Here is a 22074-nt window from a genome sequence, read left to right as displayed (position 1 = left end):
TCATGACTGATTCAAATTGTAAAGTGTGATTAATCTGGTTTTAAAAAATAACCATTTGACAGCATTAATTATGATATTATTATACAGTTGTCAATGCTTTTTATTATTTGATTTTTCTGGACAAATTGATGGATAACTTGCTTTGAGACTATCAGTCAAGGTGACAAGCAGATATTTAAGTATTTATTTCTATGTTTACAAAAAATTTTTAATAGTATATTTGTTGCATGAGCAGATATTAATGTTTAAAAGATATGCAATTTAATGCATTACAATTTTTCTGTCAAAATTGAAAAAACAAATACATCTAGTAACAAAGAATAAGAAGAACATTATGGATGCACATTATTTTCAGGCTTTTGTGGGACACATAAAATGATGTGGAGGGCCACATACAGGGCCTTGATTTTGTTACCTGTGACTGAGACTAGGGATGTCCGATAATGGCTTTTTGCCGATATCCGATATTCCGATATTGTCCAACTTTTTAATTACCGACACCAACCGATACCGATATCGGTTGGTATCGCCTAATTTGGACAACCAGGTATGGTGAAGATAAGGTACTTTAAAAAAAAATGAATACAATAAAATAAGATAAATAAATTAAAAAAAAATTCTTGTATAAAAAAGAAAGTAAAACAATATAAAAACAGTTGCATAGAAACTAGTAATTAATGAAAATTAGTAAAATTAACTGTTAAAGGTTAGTACTATTAGTAGACCAGCAGCACACACAATCATGTGTGCTTACGGACTGTATCTCTTGCAAACTAGGGATGTCCCGATCCGATATTTGGATCAGATCGGCTGCCGATATTTGCCAAAAATTGCGTATCGGCAAGGCATGGGAAAATGCCGATCCAGATCCAGTTTTAAAAAAAACTCCGGTCCGTGTTTTACAACGCACAGATTTAAATAATACATTCCACTTTTCTGCTGCTCCGTAATTTCCGTTCCGCATTTTCCAGCACACCTTCAACACATCCGCAATTCTCACGCAGTTGCTTTTAGCTGCTGGCATTACACGACAGGCTCTTCTCACTCTTTCCTATGTCGCCCTCTCACAGACAGCGAGCGCACCTTCTTACACACGTCACATACTGTCAAGACATACGTCACATACTGTCACGTCATACGTCACATACTGTCACGTCATACGTCACATACGTATACATCCTCTCCCAGCAGAGAGCGAGGTAGCGGCATGGCTAACGTTAGCTGTGATGCTAGCGCAGCCGCTAAGGTGCGCGCCTGCTCAAGCGTCCTCTGCGCACGGCAAATCTATGCCACGCACAAAATCAAATAAAAAATAAGCGCATAACAATTTTTGACACACGGACACGACAGAGACAACAGTTTTCGTCATCATTGTTCAAATATTGTGACGTCTGTCGAGACGCTTATCTCCATTCGGTGCCACACGTCCAGACTCCACACCATCAAAATGGCAAACATTTCCACATCAACCAACTTTAGATTTATTCTCATATCAAACTCTTTTGGCTGTCTTTTTGACACTTACATCAGGCGCCCCCCTCCACACCCTGGATTATAAATAATGTAAATAATTCAATGTGATGATCTTGTGTGATGACTGTATTATGATGATAGTATATATCTGTATCATGAATCAATTTAAGTGGACCCCGACTTAAACATGTTGAAAAACTTATTGGGGTGTTACCATTTAGTGGTCAATTGTATGGAATATGTACTTCACTGTGCAACCTACTAATAAAAGTCTCAATCAATCAATCAAAACACATAGAATCATCATACTGCTGTGATTATATGCATCAAGTGTTCATTCAAGGCTAAGGCAAAATATGGAGATATATATTGTGTATCGCAATATGGCCTTAAAATATCGCAATATTAAAAAAAGGCCATATCGCCCAGCCCTAGTTCAATGATGCCATTTCTGTTTGTCATGTATAATTTTGTCTATTTTGTGTTTATCCTTGAATAAACAGGTCAGTTTCTTGTTACCAACCATTGTGTATTATTCAAACTCCCCTAATTCAGCTGGCTAGTTGTTATCAAGAGTACTAAAACCCTTTTCAACATGATTCTGACAACTAAGTAGGCTAAATAACTTTAAACTTTAATACATGCTCGGATAGGCCAGTATCGGTCAGTATCGGTATCGGTATCAGATCGGAAGTGCAAAAACAATATCGGTATCGGATCGGAAGTGCAAAAACCTGGATCGGGACATCCCTATTGCAGACTGTATTGATATATATTGATATATAATGTAGGAACCAGAATATTAATAACAGAAAGAAACAACCCTTTTGTGTGAATGAGTGTGAATGAGTGTAAATGGGGGAGGAAGGTTTTTTGGGTTGGTGCACTAATTGTAAGTGTATCTTGTGTTTTTTATGTTGATTTAATAAAAAATTTAAAAAAACGATACCGATAATTTCCGATATTACATTTTAACGCATTTATCGGCCGATAATATCGGCAGGCCGATATTATCAGACATCTCTAATTGAGACTAAACGGATGTGTTTTAATAGATATTAAAATAATCTTAAGTCCCCTTTAGGCATTTAATTAATTTTAGACACTTAAACTGGACACTTGTGACATTTTGTACAATTCTGTCCTCGATGAGAACAGTCAGACCCTTTTCTGTTCCTGCATGGCCGTGCCCCAGTAGAGCACACATCTATAAAGAAAAGATTGGATGAGTTTGGTGTAAAAGAGCTCGAGAGCCCTGACTTCAACTCCGTCACACACCTTTGGAATTTACAGAGATTGCCAGCAGACGGCAGTGACCTCCGACCTCAGAAATGGTCTTCTGCATGAGTGGATACAAATTCCCAAAAACTTGTAGAAAAGTCCCAGAGGAGAGGAAGCTGTTATAGCTAGAAGGGCACTTCCATTTTCACTTTCTGTAGGTGTGATGCCGATACTCTTGTCCATATCGTTTACCATGAAACTGCTCTTTTAAGTTGGAGACAATATGTGTTCAAATAATCATAATAAGAACCTGCCACGAAAGGCTTGATATGATTTTTTTTAAGGGCGCATCTGCCTTCCAATCAAGGCTTGATTACACGATGGAAGGCAGAGCCCTAATCAAGACCGCTTCTAAGTGCTTGTAAAATCTCTCCAGAAACCAACACACACAGTGTTCAGTGTTGAGCAGAAGAAATGTATGAAATATAGAAATGTGATGATGCGTAACAGAAAGCTTCCAGCTGATTAGAACAGAAAATAACATTCCTATAAATGGTGTTCAAGACGTCACAGCTCTCTCTGCCCGCGGAGCTCCCGACAAAGGCTGGAGGTGAGAGATGCATTACACTCTGTTAATCCCTGTGCCGAGCCATGCGTGTCCACGTTAACGTGAGGGCTACAAAATGCAAACAGACGGGACATTTGATACACGGCCCCGCACCATCCGGATAACAGCAGAACGCGGCACACGTGGTGTAATGCAAGGACCAAGTTCATTATTTAACTGGAGGCCTTGTCAGGTGCTGAGGTCACCTGGCCACAACGCAATACACCGTAATGGCGAAATGTCCAAACAAAATCTATTGTTTGCTCCCCTATCAGGAGAACATTTCTCTCCCTTCTACAGAGTTGTATGGAAATCATGTGCTCGCTAAGTAGGGCTGGTGATATGGCAAAAAAATTATCATGATTAATTTTTTCATATCATCCGATCCCGATTAAAATGACTTTTTTTATTTATTATTATAGGCGAATTGTCCTGTGCATGATTATAGCGAGTACTGTTGCATCCCTACTGTTTACTACTGCAGTATCTTGTAACAGACATTTCCGCCATGTTTGAACGAGGTAATATATGTAAACAGCTGACAACTGTCATTTTGTTCTTAACTGTGTTTACTAGAGGTGCAACAGTACAGGTAACCCACGCTACGGTCCGTACCTTGTTTTAGGGCAACGGTTTTGCTTATTTTTCGGTATGTTTTGTGGGAATTAAAAAAAAAAAAAAAATGTCCTCTTGAAATTATTTTGTTATTTTTGCTTGTTATTAGGGATGATACTCGAAACCGATTTTCCCGGTTGTTCGATAAGAAAAGAACCGAGTCCTCGGAGTCGAATCCCTTTTTGAGAACCGGTACCCGTTATCGAGACCATTATAGTAAAGAAAAAGAGTTGGTTCTTTATTGGAATCCCTGGGAACGAATCCTGTCCCGACCAGAAATGCCCCGTTGGACATCACAAGAAATGACGTCACGTAGCTCAGTCATTAGGCGCAGATAGGGAAAGCAGGAAAAACAATGGACCGGAAAAAGCGCTCCAAGGTGTAAAAGTTCAAAACAAAAGGTATAATTCAATGAATAACTTTACTGAGAGATTTGAGCAGGGTACAAACACATGGGGGCGGCGTGGCGCCGACATTTATTTAATAATACCACCTTAACATTTGACAACCAAACAATTACACAAGGCGAATCAGTAAAGAATCTGGGTATTATCTTCGACCCAACTCTCTCGTTTGAATCACACATTAAGAGTGTTACTAAAACGGCCTTCTTTCATCTCCGTAATATCGCTAAAATTCGTTCTATTTGATCCACTAGCGATGCTGAGATCATTATTCATGCGTTCGTTACGTCTCGTCTCGACTACTGTAACGTATTATTTTCGGGTCTCCCTATGTCTAGCATTAAAAGACTACAATTGGTACAAAATGCGGCTGCTAGACTTTTAACAAGAACGTTTGATCATATTACGCCTATACTGGCTCACCTGCACTGGCTTCCTGTGCACTTAAGATGCGACTTTAAGGTTTTACTACTTACGTATAAAATACTACACGGTCTAGCTCCGTCCGATCTTGTCGATTGCATTGTACCATATGTCCCGGCAAGAAATCTGCGTTCAAAGAACTCCGGCTTATTAGTGATTCCCAGAGCCCAAAAAAAGTCTGCGGGCTATAGAGCGTTTTCTATTCGGGCTCCAGTACTATGGAATGCCCTCCCGGTAACAATTAGAGATGCTACCTCAGTAGAAGCATTTAAGTCCCATCTTAAAACTCATTTGCATACCTGCCAACTACTCCGGTTTTCCCGTAATTAGTACGGTTTTCATCAACCTATTCCGGGTTACGGTTGCAGTGATAAAAAATACGGTTTTTCATTAATTAAAAAAAATATATTTTTTTAAGTTTTATTCACGAAATCGCGTAACAACAATGACAATCGACACTGCTTCCCGTAACTTCCTATCGAGCCATTCCGAATGCCATGTGTAACACGGGTGGGAAATAAACCATATTTCCTCTCATGACATATCCTCATATTATCTGCGCCGTTTTCACGTTTAATCTCGCAAGTTTAACACACGCGCTCACGTGACCCGCTGCAGCCAATCACGCTCTATAAAATCCAGCATTCCGAAATGGCTGTCAGGTGCGGTGGCTAAGCCTGGGGACATATGAAGCCGGTATGTTTTAAAGTTGTCGTTTGCTTGCATATTGTAAAAACAACCGTCCAACATTTTACAACTAATTGTAAACTTGTAGGTGCCGAACATCAGGGACGTGTTGCGACGAGAGAGTGTGTCGATGATAAGATATTAAGCCGAGTTGGTAAGTGAATCTGTTTGCTAATAGTAGCGACTAGCCGTACCCATGTATTTCCTATGGGCGGTTAGCATCGGGTTTTAATCCCGTTTCCTCCAATGTTTCTGATCCGATTGAATGTATATTTATGTCGAGTCTTTATTTTGAGTATTTACATATGGTAACTGAATGTTGTGGCGTTTTAAGGCCATTTGCACTTTTTATGCTATGGTAAAGACAATGAATGAATACTGCCGCTGGTGTGCGGTTACACCCGTCATAGTGACGTCACTGTTAGTTAATGTTACTCCCGTCATAGTGACAACACTGTGTACTGTCGTGTTTATTTTATACATGCATGTGATTGTTAATGTTAGCAGTATTATAGCTAATAATGATAATAATAAGTGTAACTTATTTATTGAAGGTCGAACGATAGATGACTTAATGTTGATGTTTATGTGCGCACATTGATTGAACTTCGGGTCCTGTGCTTACGCAGGCCAGGTCCCTAAGTCTTGGATGGCGAGCTGTAGATAGGCCTCGAGCCTGAGCCCAAGGATCTCCACCTGTTCTGGTCGGGCCGGTAGGCGGCTTATAGCCGAACCCCTTGCCTCGCACCTCCATTGCTCTGCGTCCCTTTGCACTACCTCATACACACCCTGCCCATAAACTGAACTCTCACTACAAACTACCATATCCACAACCCCAAACCGTGTGGCTGTATGAACTCTGAATGCGCATATGGACTGCGATCAGTCTCATATGACCTTTTTAAGAACTTTTGATACTACCTGTTATGAATTACCTGAACCCTTGCTGTTTTTTTCTTTTGTTTTGAATGGCCATTCCTATCAATGTATGTCCATTATTTGTTGCACTGTACATATTTAAATAACACCAGTATAATTTAATGCATTTAATTGTGTCTGTCCTACTCTCTCCGAGTCGTAATCTAGACTTCTGATTAGCCCAAATATTGAGAACGTCTACTATAATAGCTAACGTACCTGTTACACATGCGCGAGGCTATTTATAGCACCGCTGCCAAGCACGAGGGACCAGTTGCCATTGTTTCCAAACGAGCGAACGATCATGGAATCAGCTGGAGAAAAATCGCATACGAGTCTTAAACCGAAAAGAAAACTGCAGTCATTCCGTGAAGAATATTCAAAAGCCTACCCGGGAATAATTATCCGTTCCAAAAGGGTGAAAACTACGCGAATTGCACCTTGTGCAGACAAGATTTTTCGATCGGACACGGAGGAATTAGCGATGTAAAAGACCACGTTGGGACAAAAAAACACAAGTCTAATGCCGTTGTTAGCGATACAAGTGGGAAAACTTTCAACGTTTTTCGTCGCCCAAACAGATTCTTTGGATGTGATAAATGCCGAAGTTCCAGGTCCGGTGGCCATGGATGAAGTGCTGGCTTTCCAGAGTCGGGATCCGGGGTGGACCGCTCGCCTGTGCATCGGCTGGGAACATCTCTGCGCTGCTGACCCGTCTCCGCTCGGGATGGTGTCCTGCTGGCCCCACTATGGACTGGACTCTTACTATTATGTTGGATCCACTATGGACTGGACTCTCACAATATTATGTCAGACCCACTCGACATCCATTGCTTTCGGTCTCCCCTAGAGGGGGGGGGGGGGGGGGGGGTTACCCACATATGCGGTCCTCTCCAAGGTTTCTCATAGTCATTCACATCGACGTCCCACTGGGGTGAGTTTTTCCTTGCCCTTATGTGGGCTTTGTACCGAGGATGTCGTTGTGGCTTGTGCAGCCCTTTGAGACACTTGTGATTTAGGGCTATATAAATAAACATTGATTGATTGATTGATTGATAAGAGAATCGATAAGGAATCGGTTCGATAATAGGATTCGATAATAGGCTCGAACTCGATAATTTCTTATCAAACATCATCCCTACTTGTCATCACAAACATTCTGTAGTAACCAAAGTATCATTGGTCGGGTGAATACCAAAATACTTTTCTTTCAAGATAACAATTACTAAACAACACATTGAAATTGTAAATTATTATTTCTAAAATGAGTTGTATACATCAGTGTTTTGGCAAACGGCAAGCAGTGACCCAGATTGTGGAGTTTTTTTGTTTTTTTTTAACCCAACTACAGTAGCTTATATTTGATAAAAGTACAGTGGAACCTCGATCTTGGTTCGCCGACCGAAACGTTCGTGAAGTGAAACAGATTTTGAAACAATGTAAACATGAATAATTGGTTCTAGCCTCGACAAAAGTCCCCATTTTGTAATATAAAATGCACACTTTGAAGACACTGTAACGTGTATATATAGTGTTTATGTATCAAAATAACATAAAAAGCGGTCAATGGCTCAACGATCTCTTTTTGTATTCAAATACCACAACAACAGTTAGCTTAAAGGGGAACATTATCACAATTTCAGAAGGGTTAAAACCATTAAAAATCAGTTCCCAGTGGCTTATTTTATTTTTTGAAGTTTTTTTCAAAATTTTACCCATCACGCATTATCCCTAAAAAAAGCTTCAAAGTGCCTGATTTTAACCATCGTTATATACACCCGTCCATTTTCCTGTGACGTCACATAGTGATGCCGATACAAACAAACATGGCGGATAGAACAGCAAGTTTATAGCGACATTAGCTCGGATTCAGACTCGGATTTCAGCGGCTTAAGCGATTCAACAGATTACGCATGTATTGAAACGGATGGTTGTAGTGTGGAGGCAGGTAGCGAAAACGAAATTGAAGAAGAAACTGAAGCTATTGAGCCATATCGATTTGAACCGTATGCAAGCGAAACCGACGAAAACGACACGACAGCCAGCGACACGGGAGAAAGCGAGGACGAATTCGGCGATCGCCTTCTAACCAACGATTGGTATGTGTTTGTTTGGCATTAAAGGAAACTAACAACTATGAACCAGGTTTACAGCATATGAAACACATTTGGCAACAACATGCACTTTGAGAGTGCAGACAGCCCAGTTTTCATCAATTAATATATTCTGTAGAGATACCCTCATCCGCACTCTTTTCCTGGGGGTCTGGCGGCAGATTTCTTTGACTTTATCGTTGGAAATGCATCTGCTTTGAGTGTCGCAGGATATCCACACATTCTTGTCATCTCTGTCGTAGCATAGCTTTCGTTGGTAAAGTGTGCGGAACAAACGTCCAATTTCTTGCCACTTTCGCATCTTTGGGCCACTGGTGCAACTTGAATCCGTCCCTGTTCGTGTTGTTACACCCTCCGACAACACACCGACGAGGCATGATGTCTCCAAGGTACGGAAAACAGTCGAAAAAACGGAAAATAACAAAAAAATAAATGTGTTTGAGAAAATGGCGGATTGCTTCCCGATGTAACGTCATCGCTCCGAGAGCGAATAATAGAAAGCCGTTTAATTCGCCAAAATTCACCCATTTAGAGTTCAGAAATCGGTTAAAAAAATATGGTCTTTTTTCTGCAACATCAAGGTATATATTGACGCTTACATAGGTCTGGTGATAATGTTCCCCTTTAACTGTCAATGCGCATGCGCGCGCGCGCGCACACACACACACACACACACACACACACACACACACACACACCTTGTTTGGTGCACTTCAAAATGTTACCAAACATGTTGCTACAGTAAAAAAAACAAAAAAGGGACAATTAATTTACCTTGTGACTTTGAATTTTTGTGACATTTGTTCAATAGTCTAGGAGAGGTAAACAAGGATAGCGTCACGTTTCACATGTTCCAGCCAGGGTGAGGCGGTCCTCCATTGGCTTGTCGTGTTTGGGTGTTCTGGCCAAAGAGATCCACTCTGCCATCTTTTTCCAAAAAAGTCACAGTTAAAAAGATAGGTATAAATCTCCCTTGGTGAATAAAATCCAAGTTGAAGAGTCAGCGTTGTCCGAGCAGTCTCGCCGCATTAGCGAGCATGCTTCACCTGAGAGCTGCTTTTTTGAAACTTTCCCAAACACCCATGGCTCGCCTTAAATTGTTTTTCACCAGCATGGTCACTGTTGGACATCAAGTCGCCATATAAATGGCAAGCCTTCTCTTAAATGATAGCCTTGGAATTGCTATCGCCAGCTAGCTGCTTCTCATTTAGCTACACTAGCAACAACTTTTCCATCTTCCCTTGCACGTTCTGTTCGTCTTTGCAAAGTCAGCAACCATATATGTTGAAGAGGTTCATTTAGCCTACTAATGTGTATTTATAAATGGTTGATTTATATAGGCTACGCTAACATCACGTGACACCTCTGATGAAGGCTGCAGAAGCAAGGTAGCCGAAACTTGTCAGGAACAAAACTTTACCTTAGCAACCATATGAACGTCTTTTTTGATTAATGTTTCCAATTGTGGACTTGTTTTTGCCATACATGTGAGCCAATCTAGCAATCTCAGCTAGCCTAGCTAGAACTTCGAGCAAAACAAACAAGATGTGACGTCGGGGGCCAGCCTCTTCAAACTGGTGCTTTACAGAAAGTACTGTCATTAAAATAGCTGCCCCCGTAGCGGTTATAGCGAGAAATAAAATGAATAAATTAAAAAAATGAATGAAGTGACCCTACATTGGTCACACACCGAACATATTTAGCTCGATCTCAACGTTCGTAGACCGATAAGAACGCAAATAGAAGCGTTCATGAATCGAGATTTCACTATATATTAAAGTGCAGTTTGAATTTGAGTAACTGTAATATAATATGTACCAACACATACAAAAAGTGTAATGATTATTTCAGGAACAAAATGTTTTTTATCCACAAACTCAGAAATAATTTGAACACAAAGTGTGTCTTTTTTTTCCTGTTTTTTAGTACATGTTTTATCAAAGGAGTTGAATCTTTGCAGACACACAAACAAAGTTTGATTAAAAATATTTAGATATGATTTTTTTTTTTTATTATTATATTAGTGGGTGTGTTTATTCTCCCAGTCAGGACCAATGCAGTAGTACAGTCACAAAGATATTTTGTGAGTGCCTGCAAGTCTGCATTCAGGGCAGGATTACTGGTGAGCTGAAGCAGATAGTGAAACTAAAGTCTGTCACTAAAGTTGCTGTTTTTTCTCAGTATTGTGTTTAAATTTCTATGCTAGTGTTAGTCATATTTCTATATTTTATTCTCCTGGGTTGAACTTCCAGCTTCACTTCATAACAACACACGCAAACGTACACTAACACACACACGTTCACAGACACACACTCAATAAAGGCAGATTGTTCCATGCAGACATTCTAACAGACCTTTCCGCCATGTCAAGGAAATATACCCACAGCTGATCACAGTGATCGAACTCAAATTAATCGCAATCATCAATCACGATCATATAATCGCCCAGCCCTATGGCTAAGTGGTATTTGGGTAATTGTCCTAATTAGCAAACACATCATACGAACGACCAGGGGTCTCTAAAGTACTTGTTCTGTTTTTTTCCTATTTCTTTAACCTTGCATGCTCCTGTGTGTTTCTACCCTTACAAGCTGCTGGAAGTGTGAATTTCTATTTGGAGATGAATAAAGTACCGTATTTTTCGGACTATAAGTCGCAGTTTTTTTCATAGTTTGGCCGGGGGTGCAACTTATACTCAGGAGCGACTTATGTGTGAAATTATTAACACATTAGCGTAAAATATCAAATAATATCATTTAGCTCATTCACGTAAGAGACTAGACGTATAAGATTTCATGGGATTTAGCGTTTAGGAGTGACAGATTGTTTGGTAAACGTATAGCATGTTGTATATGTTATAGTTATTTGAATGACTCTTACCATAATATGTTACGATAACATACCAGGCACGTTCTCAGTTGGTTATTTATGCCTCATATAACGTACACTTATTCAGCCTGTTGTTCACTATTCTTTATTTATTTTAAATTGCCTTTCAAATGTCTATTCTTGGTGTTGGGTTTTATCAAATACATTTCCCCCAAAAATGCGACTTATACTCCAGTGCGACTTATATATGTTTTTTCCCTTCTTTATTATGCATTTTCGGCCGGTGCGACTTATACTCCGAAAAATACGGTATATAAGAACTTGTCAAAGACATCAAGCAACTGGTCAAATGCTGAAAATGACATTGTCTTGAACACTAGGAAATTAAAGCCAAATATGCTGTACAGTATTTGTGCTTGGGCCCCTTTTTGAAGACCACTCAGACAAAAACTCACAATAATGTCTGATAGAATGCTAAAAACGTTGGGACAGACCACGTCAAAAAACGGAATGAAATTTTACAGAATGAAACACCCAGAATGTACATGAAAATAGAGAATGTGGGGTTTACAATATTAACTATGAAAAATAAACACTGAATATTAAAAAAATATATAAATGTCACTCTTATACTTCTCAGAACACATCGACATCTTTAATAATTAAGAAAATGCAAAAAATAAAATAAAATAAAAGCGAAATAGATGGTAAATGGTAAATGGGTTGTACTTGTATAGCGCTTGTCTACCTTTTTATAAGGAACTCAAAGCACTTTGACACTATTTCCACATTCACACACTGATGGAACGCACAGGGTTAAAAAAACACCTACAATCTCATATAATATTACTTTCCTGCAGAACTTTGTTTGCGTCTGCCCCTGTCTCGGGCTTGGGGAGGCAGGCCGGAGTGTAAACAAACCCCGCCCACACTGCTTGGTGCCTCCTCTGAGCTGCTGTGATGTAGATTACTGTAATAAGTCGTATATCTTCCAAAAACACATATGCCAAACAGTGAAAGACTTGCGGTAATTTCAAAACAACATACCATAATGACGGCTGCAGTTTAGATGTTAAACGTTTTTAAAAGTTATTTGGAAACGTTCCGCGGGCCGGATTGAAAATTGACGTGGGCCATAATTTGCCCAGGTCTGCTGTATGACATTGATTATGCCTAATTCAACAACATTAAAAAATACATTTCATTCACTAATCCTCCGCAATAAGTTACAGCATATCAAAAAGCACTTATGAATTAGGTGATTCAGTCAAAGTAACACTCAAGTATTTTTTACATAGTCCAGAAAATACTCTAACTTTTCTCACTATTCTCCATTTGTTATTAACAAATTATTTCAACTTTATTACTCTAATTGAATTTTTAATATATATTTTTTTCTTTTTCTGCAAAACTGCACAAGCGTTATCAGGTAGTTTAACTCCTATTTGCTTATTACTTTATTTGTTCAACACTTTGAAAAAAGTTTAAATGACAAAATGTAAGGAACCGGCGCCCTGAGCTGAAGTAAAGATGCAGGAAGTGGAACTTGGGAAAATAAGAGCGCTGGAAAGGAAATGAAAACCAAAACAAAGGAAAATACAAATCAAGTCCCAACCTGTCATGAGGGATTATGACAATATGAGAAGGGGTAGGATTAAATAAACTTTAATTCCTGTTCCTACTACTTTTCAGACAAGTTGGATTGTGAAAATATAACTTCCTTATTACTCAGGGACAGAAGGCTGACTTATTTGTCCTGTCAGTAAATCTTTGCTGTATTTTGGCCATTATTTCTGTTTTGTCACTCTAATATATGATTTCTCCATGTTGAAATTTAATTATTTTTATATCCAATTCTTTCATATGTGTACGATACACTGGTAGTTATTAGGCAGTACCCCAAAGCCAAGCAGGGCAAAAGAGTTCTTCATTTTTCAAAGGGCATAAAAACATATTGGCTTCCTTTTTTTATTGTCTTTTTTCTTTTGCTCAAATCAAACCAGCTCTAAACTAAAATACCAAGCATGTTTTTTAACCCTTCGATGGCCCTTTTATCAAATTATGTCACATATTTCAAATAGCATAATTTAAATTATGTGAGTTTAGGGCTGTAACAATATGAACATTTCATATCACGGTTATCTTGACCAAAATGATCACGGTTATCATTATTGCGGTATTGCTGAATGTGCTCAAAAAGTACTGATACACACACCAAACTATTTTGACGAAGTTATTTATTTAAAAAACTAGAATAAATAGACCCACTGTTAGAAAACACCTCTGTCTCATATTCATCAGAGTTTAGAATGATCACTTGGTTTTAACAGAGCACAGCTTGGAGGTTCAATGCGCACAATTGAATAGAAAAGTAGCGCAGACAGCAATGTGTTTATATAAGTTTAGATTGGGGTATGTCATTAATGGGGAAAGACATTAATGCCTCTTGTTTTTATGTTGGCATTTACGCTAACGAGTTGGCGCCTGTCAGTTTGTGGGTTTCTCAAAGTGCAGTTGGAAATAACAACCGTGCGGAGTTTTACAGAGGTTATCATTATTACCGTTTATCGTTACATCCCAACGTAAGATATTTACCTAATTAAAACCTGTGACATTAACTAAATAATAAAAAGAAAACCCATTACATATTTGATATTTTTGCTTACGACTGATGTTTATTGAGAAATGTATGCAATAAAAGGTTAAAAAAATACTAATCCAAAATGTTTTAACACCCATCAAAAACTTAAGGACTTGTATGTCCTATTTGGTTTTCCCACAGGCTTAAACATACCGTACTAGTGGGGCTGGGAATCTTTGGGCACCACACGATTTGATTTGATTTGGTTTAACGATTCAATTCTCGATTCAAAATCTATACATAACATTGGATGCCAGTTCTAGATTAACTACATTCCTCCATAAAATAGATAAACAGCTTTAATCAATTTCTATATCACTTAAAAGAAAACTGGTTTCCCAAACATTTAATAAAGTCAAATACAAATAAGGCAACAATAGAAGTATCAAACACTTCTCTTTTTAAAGGGGAACATTATCACAATTTCAGAAAGGTTAAAACCATTAAAAATCAGTTCCCAGTGGCTTATTTTATTTTTCGAAGTTTTTTTCAAAATTTTACCCATCACGCAATATCCCTAGAAAAAGCTTCAAAGTGCCTGATTTTAACCATCGTTATATACACACCCGTCCATTTTCCTGTGACGTCACATAGTGATGCCGATACAAACAAACATGGCGCACAGAACAGCAAGCTATAGCGACATTAGCTCGGATTCAGACTCGGATTTCAGCGGCTTAAGCGATTCAACAGATTACGCATGTATTGAAACGGATGATTGTAGTGTGGAGGCAGGTAGCGAAAACGAAATTGAAGAAGAAACTGAAGCTATTGAGCCATATCGGTTTGAACCGTATGCAAGCAAAACCGACGAAAACGACACGACAGCCAGCTACACCGGAGAAAGCGAGGACGAATTCGGCGATCGCCTTCTAACTAATGATTGGTATGTGTTTGTTTGGCATTAAAGGAAACTAACAACTATGAACTAGGTTTACAGCATATGAAACACATTTGGCAACAACATGCACTTTGAGAGTGCAGACAGCCCAGTTTTCATCAATTAATATATTCTGTAGAGATACCCTCATCCGCTCTCTTTTCCTGGGGGTCTGGCGGCAGATTTCTTTGACTTTATCGTTGGAAATGCATCTGCTTTGAGTGTCGCAGGATATCCACACATTCTTGCCATCTCTGTCGTAGCATAGCTTTCGTCGGTAAAGTGTGCGGAACAAACGTCCAATTTCTTGCCACTTTCGCATCTTTGGGCCACTGGTGCAACTTGAATCCGTCCCTGTTCGTGTTGTTACACCCTCCGACAACACACCGACGAGGCATGATGTCTCCAAGGTACGGAAAACAGTCGAAAAAACGGAAAATAACAGAGCTGATTTGACTCGGTGTTTGTAATGTGTTTGAGAAAATGGCGGATTGCTTCCCGATGTCACGTTGTGACGTCATCGCTCCGAGAGCGAATAATAGAAAGGCGTTTAATTCGCCAAAATTCACCCATTTAGAGTTCGGAAATCGGTTAAAAAAAGATATGGTCTTTTTTCTGCAACATCAAGGTACCGGTATATATTGACGCTTACATAGGTCTGGTGATAATGTTCCCCTTTAAAGTAAATCTTGACATCAACGATACAATTTGTCTGAGTGGCTGGACTGGACAGTTTGAAAAAAAAAAAATACAAATAAAAAATTTAAAAAAACATATATATTTTTTTAAATCGATGTTTTTTTAATTAAGAATCATAACAAATAATCAAAATTAATCTGAAAATCTTTTTTTTTTTTTTTTTTACACCCTTACATACTATACCAAACAAGGGTGTAACAAATATCTATTAACAGTAGGATGCTGTACCATGAGTCATGACCACCCCAATACCATACTATACCATTTTGATGCCAGTCTGGTTCATTTAACAAAGAACTACAGTCGATGTATTTACTGTTCAATTATACTTCTGTGACATTGTCAAAGTGATAATTTGAGTAACAACGTGAGTGTGTGGTATTTACAGGTGTTGGTGCTGTCGTCTTTGGTCCCATCCAGACTTCCATCCTGGCCCATCTGGAGATAGAAGCCCTGCCTGCAGAACAACCTGGTCACTATGCCCTTCAGCTGTGGTTCTATGGGAAACAAGGCAAGGGAAGGAGTCAAAGGTAATATACACTGGTCACAAAATTAGGTCCATTGAATCAGAGGTGTGAGGTGTAATCATTTACCAAGATAGGAAATAAATGTGTGATATTCATTCAACAATAAGTTCCAATTATTTGCCTATTACTTTGTAAGGCACAAAATTTTAGACGTACCTCTTATCATAATGAGCATCATTATCTTTCTAAAGGTGAACTTTTAATAGATCCAATAACAATATGCTGCTCCATGTTGAACTAGTTAAATGAATGTGACATTTATGTACAGTTTTAACCATAAAAACATATTTCTTGGAGGCACGTCTGAAATTCAGCCTGAGCAAAGTGGCAGCGTGTGACGCCACATCCCCACGGACTTCCAGAGAGGACCAGTCAAGCACATCAAATCCATCACAGGATTCTTGGGACTAATCCTTCCTTCCTGGTCATTGTTCCACTTGGAAAACCCCGATAAGGTTGCCAGGTCAGATGGGAGGAATCACTGCCTAAAAAAATGGAGCCGGATAAACTAGTGCCACATGCATGTGACCACACCCACTGTGTTAAAAGCATGCGGGAATCCCCTTTGAGCATGTTGTGTGCGTGCGTGAGCGTAAACGTAGAGTCAAGGTGATGCGCAGACACCAAACCGAGGCTGACCCAGTTTGGGAGGCGTGCATGAAAGAGGGGGCAGAGGCGCTGGGGGTGTTTTCCATCTTTGTGACGGATCCATTTTGTGCAGCGGGAAGAAAGAGGTGTCAAGTTGGTGTGAAGCTTTGCATGGAAGTGTGCTTGTGAAGTGTGACACTATGTAGTCACAAATTCATCTGTACATTACATCAACACTACTATAATGAGCATTAACATGGAGGCTCCAGTGTCTTGTCCTGTTGGTTTAAATACGTTACATGACAGCAGTGTATTTCTTGACGTCAGTGGATACACAGTATACAGTATGCGCCTGGTGGTGTGAATTTTAAAAGCACATTAAAAAAAGACCTGCACTCACAAATTTCCGCCACCCTTATACAACAGGAATTCCCCAATCACTGTGTTGCAGCATACTATCAAATTGTATTAATGTTATCCAAAATGTTTTACTTATTTTATATTTTTCTATTTATTATATTTACTTTGCTTGTCTATGCTAGTAAAATATAGTGGTAGGCAGAACAGTGAAAGCACCAGTAGAGTGGAAAAACAAGTTGACTTGATGTTAGAGATGTCCGATAATGGCTTTTTTGCCAATATCCGATATTGTCCAACTCTTAATTACCGATTCCGATATCAACCGATACCGATATATACAGTCGTGGAATTAACACATTATTATGCCTAATTTTGCTGTGATGCCCCGCTGGATGCATTAAACAATGTAAGAAGGTTTTCCAAAATAAATCAACTCAAGTTATGGAAAAAAATGCCAACATGGCACTGCCATATTTATTATTGAAGTCACAAAGTGCATTATTTTTTTTTAACATGCCTCAAAACAGCAGCTTGGAATTTGGGACATGCTGGAGGTTGAGGTGGGCAGGGTTGGGGGTAGGAGGTAGCGGGGGGTGTATATTGTAGCGTCCCGGAAGAGTTAGTGCTGCAAGGGGTTCTGGGTATTTGTTCTGTTTGTTTTTATGTTGTGTTACGGTGCGGATGTTCTCCCGAAATGTGTTTGTCATTCTTGTTTGGTGTGGGTTCACAGTGTGGCGCATATTTGTAACAGTGTTAAAGTTGTTTATACGGCCACCCTCAGTGTGACCTGTATGGCTGTTGAACAAGTATGCGTTACATTCACTTGTGTGTGTGAAAAGCCGTAGATGTTATGTGATTTGTCCGGCACACAAAGGCAGTGCCTTTAAGGCACGCCCCCAATATTGTTGTCTGGGTGGAAATCGGGAGAAATTCGGGAGAATGGTTGCCCCGGGAGATTTTCGGGAGGGGCACTAAAATTCGGGAGTATGCCTGGGAGACGCAACTGCTCTGTACTTCTCCCTACGTCCGTGTACCACTCCGTACAGCTGCGTTTTAAAAAGTAATACATTTTACTTTTTGAAACCGATACCGATAATTTCCGATATTACATTTTAAAGCATTTATCGGCCGATAATATCGGACTGCCGATATTATCGGACATCTCTACTTGATGTGCTTATTTGGGTTTTATTGTATCCATTTAACCATATCCAATTGTATTTATAATTAGCAAAGTATGTGAAAATACAGTTTAAACATCACAAAATCCAACAAATTCAATTAGCCATTTTGAATATTCCACCCCAAATACCTTTGGCAATTTCCGTAGATTGACCTCAGAGGAGGAACGCTTCTGCACTCTTGACTGGAAATACGCAAACATTTTAAAAAGATAAGCTGTTTATTCACAATTATTTTGTAAGTCAACAACACATATGTTTGACTTTTTTATGCATTCAAAATCGTAAATAAATAGCTAACAATTCAGTCCACAGATCGGATACAGACCAGCTGGCCACCTTTGTCAGTATGCTACGTTGCTATCACGACATGTATGTTGTCGCTCTCAACTTTGCCATGGTCTGATTTTTATGGTTGATTAGGTTGACTTAGGGCGGCATCAGTAGTAGGGAGACGGCATGTATGTGTAAAATAGCTGACAAAACAGATATAGCTCGGTTGGTAGAGTGGCCGTGCCAGCAACTGCCGTTGTGTCCTTGGGCAAGACACTTACCCACCTGCTCCCAGTGCCACCCACACTAGTTTAAATGTAACTTAGATATTGGGTTTTCACTATGTAAAGCGCTTTGAGTCACTAGAGAAAAGCGCTATCTATATATATATATATATATATATATATATATGTATGTGTGGGGAAAAAAAATCACAAGACTATTTCATCTCTACAGGCCTGTTTCATATATATATATATATATATATATAAAATTCACTTCATTTTACTTCATCTTGGGTTAGTCAGGAGCATTGCCAAAAAACGTAGCTTTGGCGACCACATGATAGCGGTTTTTGAAATCGCAATTTCGATTAGAAAACGATAAAATAGTTTAACCCTAGGTGGCTTATGCATCATGATTTTACCTCATTTGCGCATAGGTCTACCAGCATACTTGCCAACCTTGAGACCTCCGATTTTGGGAGGCTGGGGGAGGGGGTGTGGCTAAGAGGGGAGGAGTATATTTACAGCAAGAATTCACCAAGTCAAGTATTTCATATATATATATATATATATATATGAAATACTTGACTTTCAGTGAATTCTAGCTATAAATATACCCCAAAGGGAATAAGCGGTAGAAAATGGATGGATGGATATATATATATATATATATATATATATATATATATATATATATATATATATATATATATATATATATATATATATATATATATATATATATATATATAAAAGAAATACTTGAATTTCAGTGTTCATTTATTTACACATATACTTGTTGAGTTAAGGGTTGAATTGTCCATCCTTGTTCTATTCTCTGTCACTATTTTTCTAATCATGCTGAACACCCTCTCTGATGATGCATTGCTGTGTGGCACGCACAAAAATGCTTTCATCAAATGCACTAGATGGCAGTATTGTCCTGTTTAAGAGTGTCACAACATTGCTGTTTACGGCAGACGAACTGCTTTACGGTAGACCAAAACGTGACTGCTGTTGTGTGTTGTTACCGCGCTGGGAGGACGTTAATGAAACTGCCTAACAATAAACCCACATAAGGAACCAAAAACTTGTCCTCGATCATTCTACAGTTATAACGTCATTGGGCAGGCACACTGTTTATATTGTGGGAAAGCCTGAATTTCGGGAGATAATTTGTCCCGGGAGGTTTTCGGGAGAGGCGCTGAATTTCGGGAGTCTCCCGGAAAATCCGGGAGGGTTGGCAAGTATATCTACCAGAGAATAAGACAAGCGAGCAGGAGGAGTCACTGTTGCAGCTTGCGACAAATCTAGTGAGGAGATTTTTAAAGATGCTGACATGGACGCACGTAGCGCTCCACTTAACACTATCTAAGAACAGGCGTCTCTCTCTCTCTCGTTTGTGATATTAAAAGAAATCGACTAGCAACAGGAGAAATTTCATTATGGCGTTATAATAAGGGTGTAACGGTACGTGTATTTGTATTGAACCGTTTCGTTACGAGGGGTTCGGTTCGGAGGTGTACCGAACGAGTTTTCACACGAACATATTAAGTAGCGCACTGCACGGACGGACATAAGTAGCGCACCGCACGTTGTGTAAACAATGCACACCGAGGCACAACACACGGCTTGCTGGTGTAACGCAGGTGTCAAATACATACTTTTGCGGAGACAATTAGGCTCTTGCTCAGTATTACTCTTTGTGCAGCTCTCCCGAGTCACGTGACCGCCGCGGTCCAATCAGCTGTGCTTATAAGGTAGCAGGACATGAGGGGAGACAGATTGTATTTCTGCTCGAGGTAGGTTTTTATTCTCGTTTTCACCCGAAATATTGTGCTGACGGGATTCTAAACCAGTGCTTTTCAACCACTGTGCCGCGGCACACTAGTGTGCCGTGAGATATTGTCTGGTGTGCTGTGGGAAATTATGGAACTTCACCTAATTGGTCCCAATTTTTCTTCTTGCAAATCAATAATTATAATCTGCAAATGTGCCGTTGCTTAGTGCCTGTGCTGTGTAAAACTCGGCAGGGTAACCATGTAATACTCCATGTCAGTAGGTGGCAGCAGGTAGTTAATTGCTTTGTAAAAGTCGGAATGTGTCGGGTGAGACAAGGATAGTTTGTTGTAATCCCAATATGCAGACCACATAGGGAGGCAGTGTGCAGGTAAAAGGTATGTAATGCTCAAAACCAAAAATTAACAAAAGGGAAAGGGAAAGGCAATGGCTATGCAAAACGAAAGTACAACTGAACTGGCTACAAAGTAAACAGATACAGAATGCTGGACGATAGCAAAAAAGAAGAATACACTATATAGGAAATTTATAGCACAAAGAACTACAGAGGCAGAAATTAAGTACAAAAAGTATAAAAACAAGTTAACATACATACTACGATTATGTAGAAAAGAATATTACAGTGAATTATTGGACAAGAACAAAACTAATATGAGAGCAACATGGGGCATCCTCAATAGCATTATTAAAAATGGCACTAAGAGGGACTACCCTCAATACTTCTTAGACAGAAATAAAAAAAATGACAACATAAAGGAAGTAGTTGAAAGCTTCAATAATTATTTTGTAAATATTGGACCAAAATTGGAAGAAAGGATTCCAGACCCAGTTTCAATTGAGGACTATAATGAAACCATAGAGCGAAATCCCAACTCCATGTTCCTCAGTAATGTGACACAGGAGGAAATAGTTACAATTGTGAAACAATGTAAATCTAAGACTTCAACTGATTGTAATGAAATTGATATGGAAACGATAAAAAAGGTTATTGAAGAGATCTCAGGACCATTAATGTATATTAGTAACCTATCATTTCAAACAGGTACATTTCCAAACAAAATGAAAATAGCTAAAGTTGCACCAATTTACAAGACTGGCGACAAACATCAATTTACAAACTATAGACCTGTTTCCTTACTTCCACAATTTTCTAAAATCATTGAAAAACTGTTCAATAACAGATTAGAGAGTTTCATAAATAAAAATAGAATACTCGAAGAAAATCAATATGGATACAGAGCTAATGTTTCAACTTCGATGGCTTTAATTGAAATTACAGAAGAAATTACCAATGCTATAGATAATAAAAAATGTGCGGCGGCAGTTTTTATGGATCTAACTAAAGCATTTGACACAATTAATCACAATATTTTAATCAAAAAACTAGAACGATATGGCATCAGAGGGTTAGTCTTAAACTGGATAAGAAGTTATCTAATGAACAGGAAACAATACGTGAAGCTAGGCGAACACACCTCTACAACGCTAAATATATCCTGTGGTGTACCTCAGGGATCAATACTAGGACCTAAATTATTCAATCTATATATAAATGACATTTGTAAAGTTACAAAAGATTTAAAGTTAGTATTATTTGCAGATGATACAAC

General features: G+C 38.9%; 1 protein-coding gene and 1 long non-coding RNA gene across 4 annotated transcripts in view; one reads left to right on the top strand and one right to left on the bottom strand.

Annotated features, from left to right (window-relative positions):
- LOC133622412 (fibroblast growth factor 14-like) overlaps nt 1–22074 on the bottom strand; it is a 178775-nt gene that overhangs the window by 64664 nt on the left and 92037 nt on the right. For all 3 annotated transcript variants that reach the window (XM_061985143.2, XM_061985141.1, XM_061985142.2), the window contains exon 2: nt 15898–16008. In XM_061985143.2, the coding sequence (XP_061841127.1) occupies nt 15898–16008 (111 nt within the window). The remainder of the gene's footprint in view (nt 1–15897; nt 16009–22074) is intronic.
- Nucleotides 5366–17394, top strand: LOC133622413 (uncharacterized). Its single transcript, XR_009817774.2, has 3 exons — nt 5366–6143; nt 15900–16041; nt 16336–17394. It is a non-coding gene; the product is annotated as an uncharacterized lncRNA (long non-coding RNA).

This window comes from Nerophis lumbriciformis, linkage group LG23 (assembly GCF_033978685.3).
Source record: "Nerophis lumbriciformis linkage group LG23, RoL_Nlum_v2.1, whole genome shotgun sequence".
In the NCBI taxonomy this organism is placed as follows: Eukaryota; Metazoa; Chordata; class Actinopteri; order Syngnathiformes; family Syngnathidae; genus Nerophis; species Nerophis lumbriciformis.
This window is presented reverse-complemented; position numbering and strand designations above follow the sequence as displayed.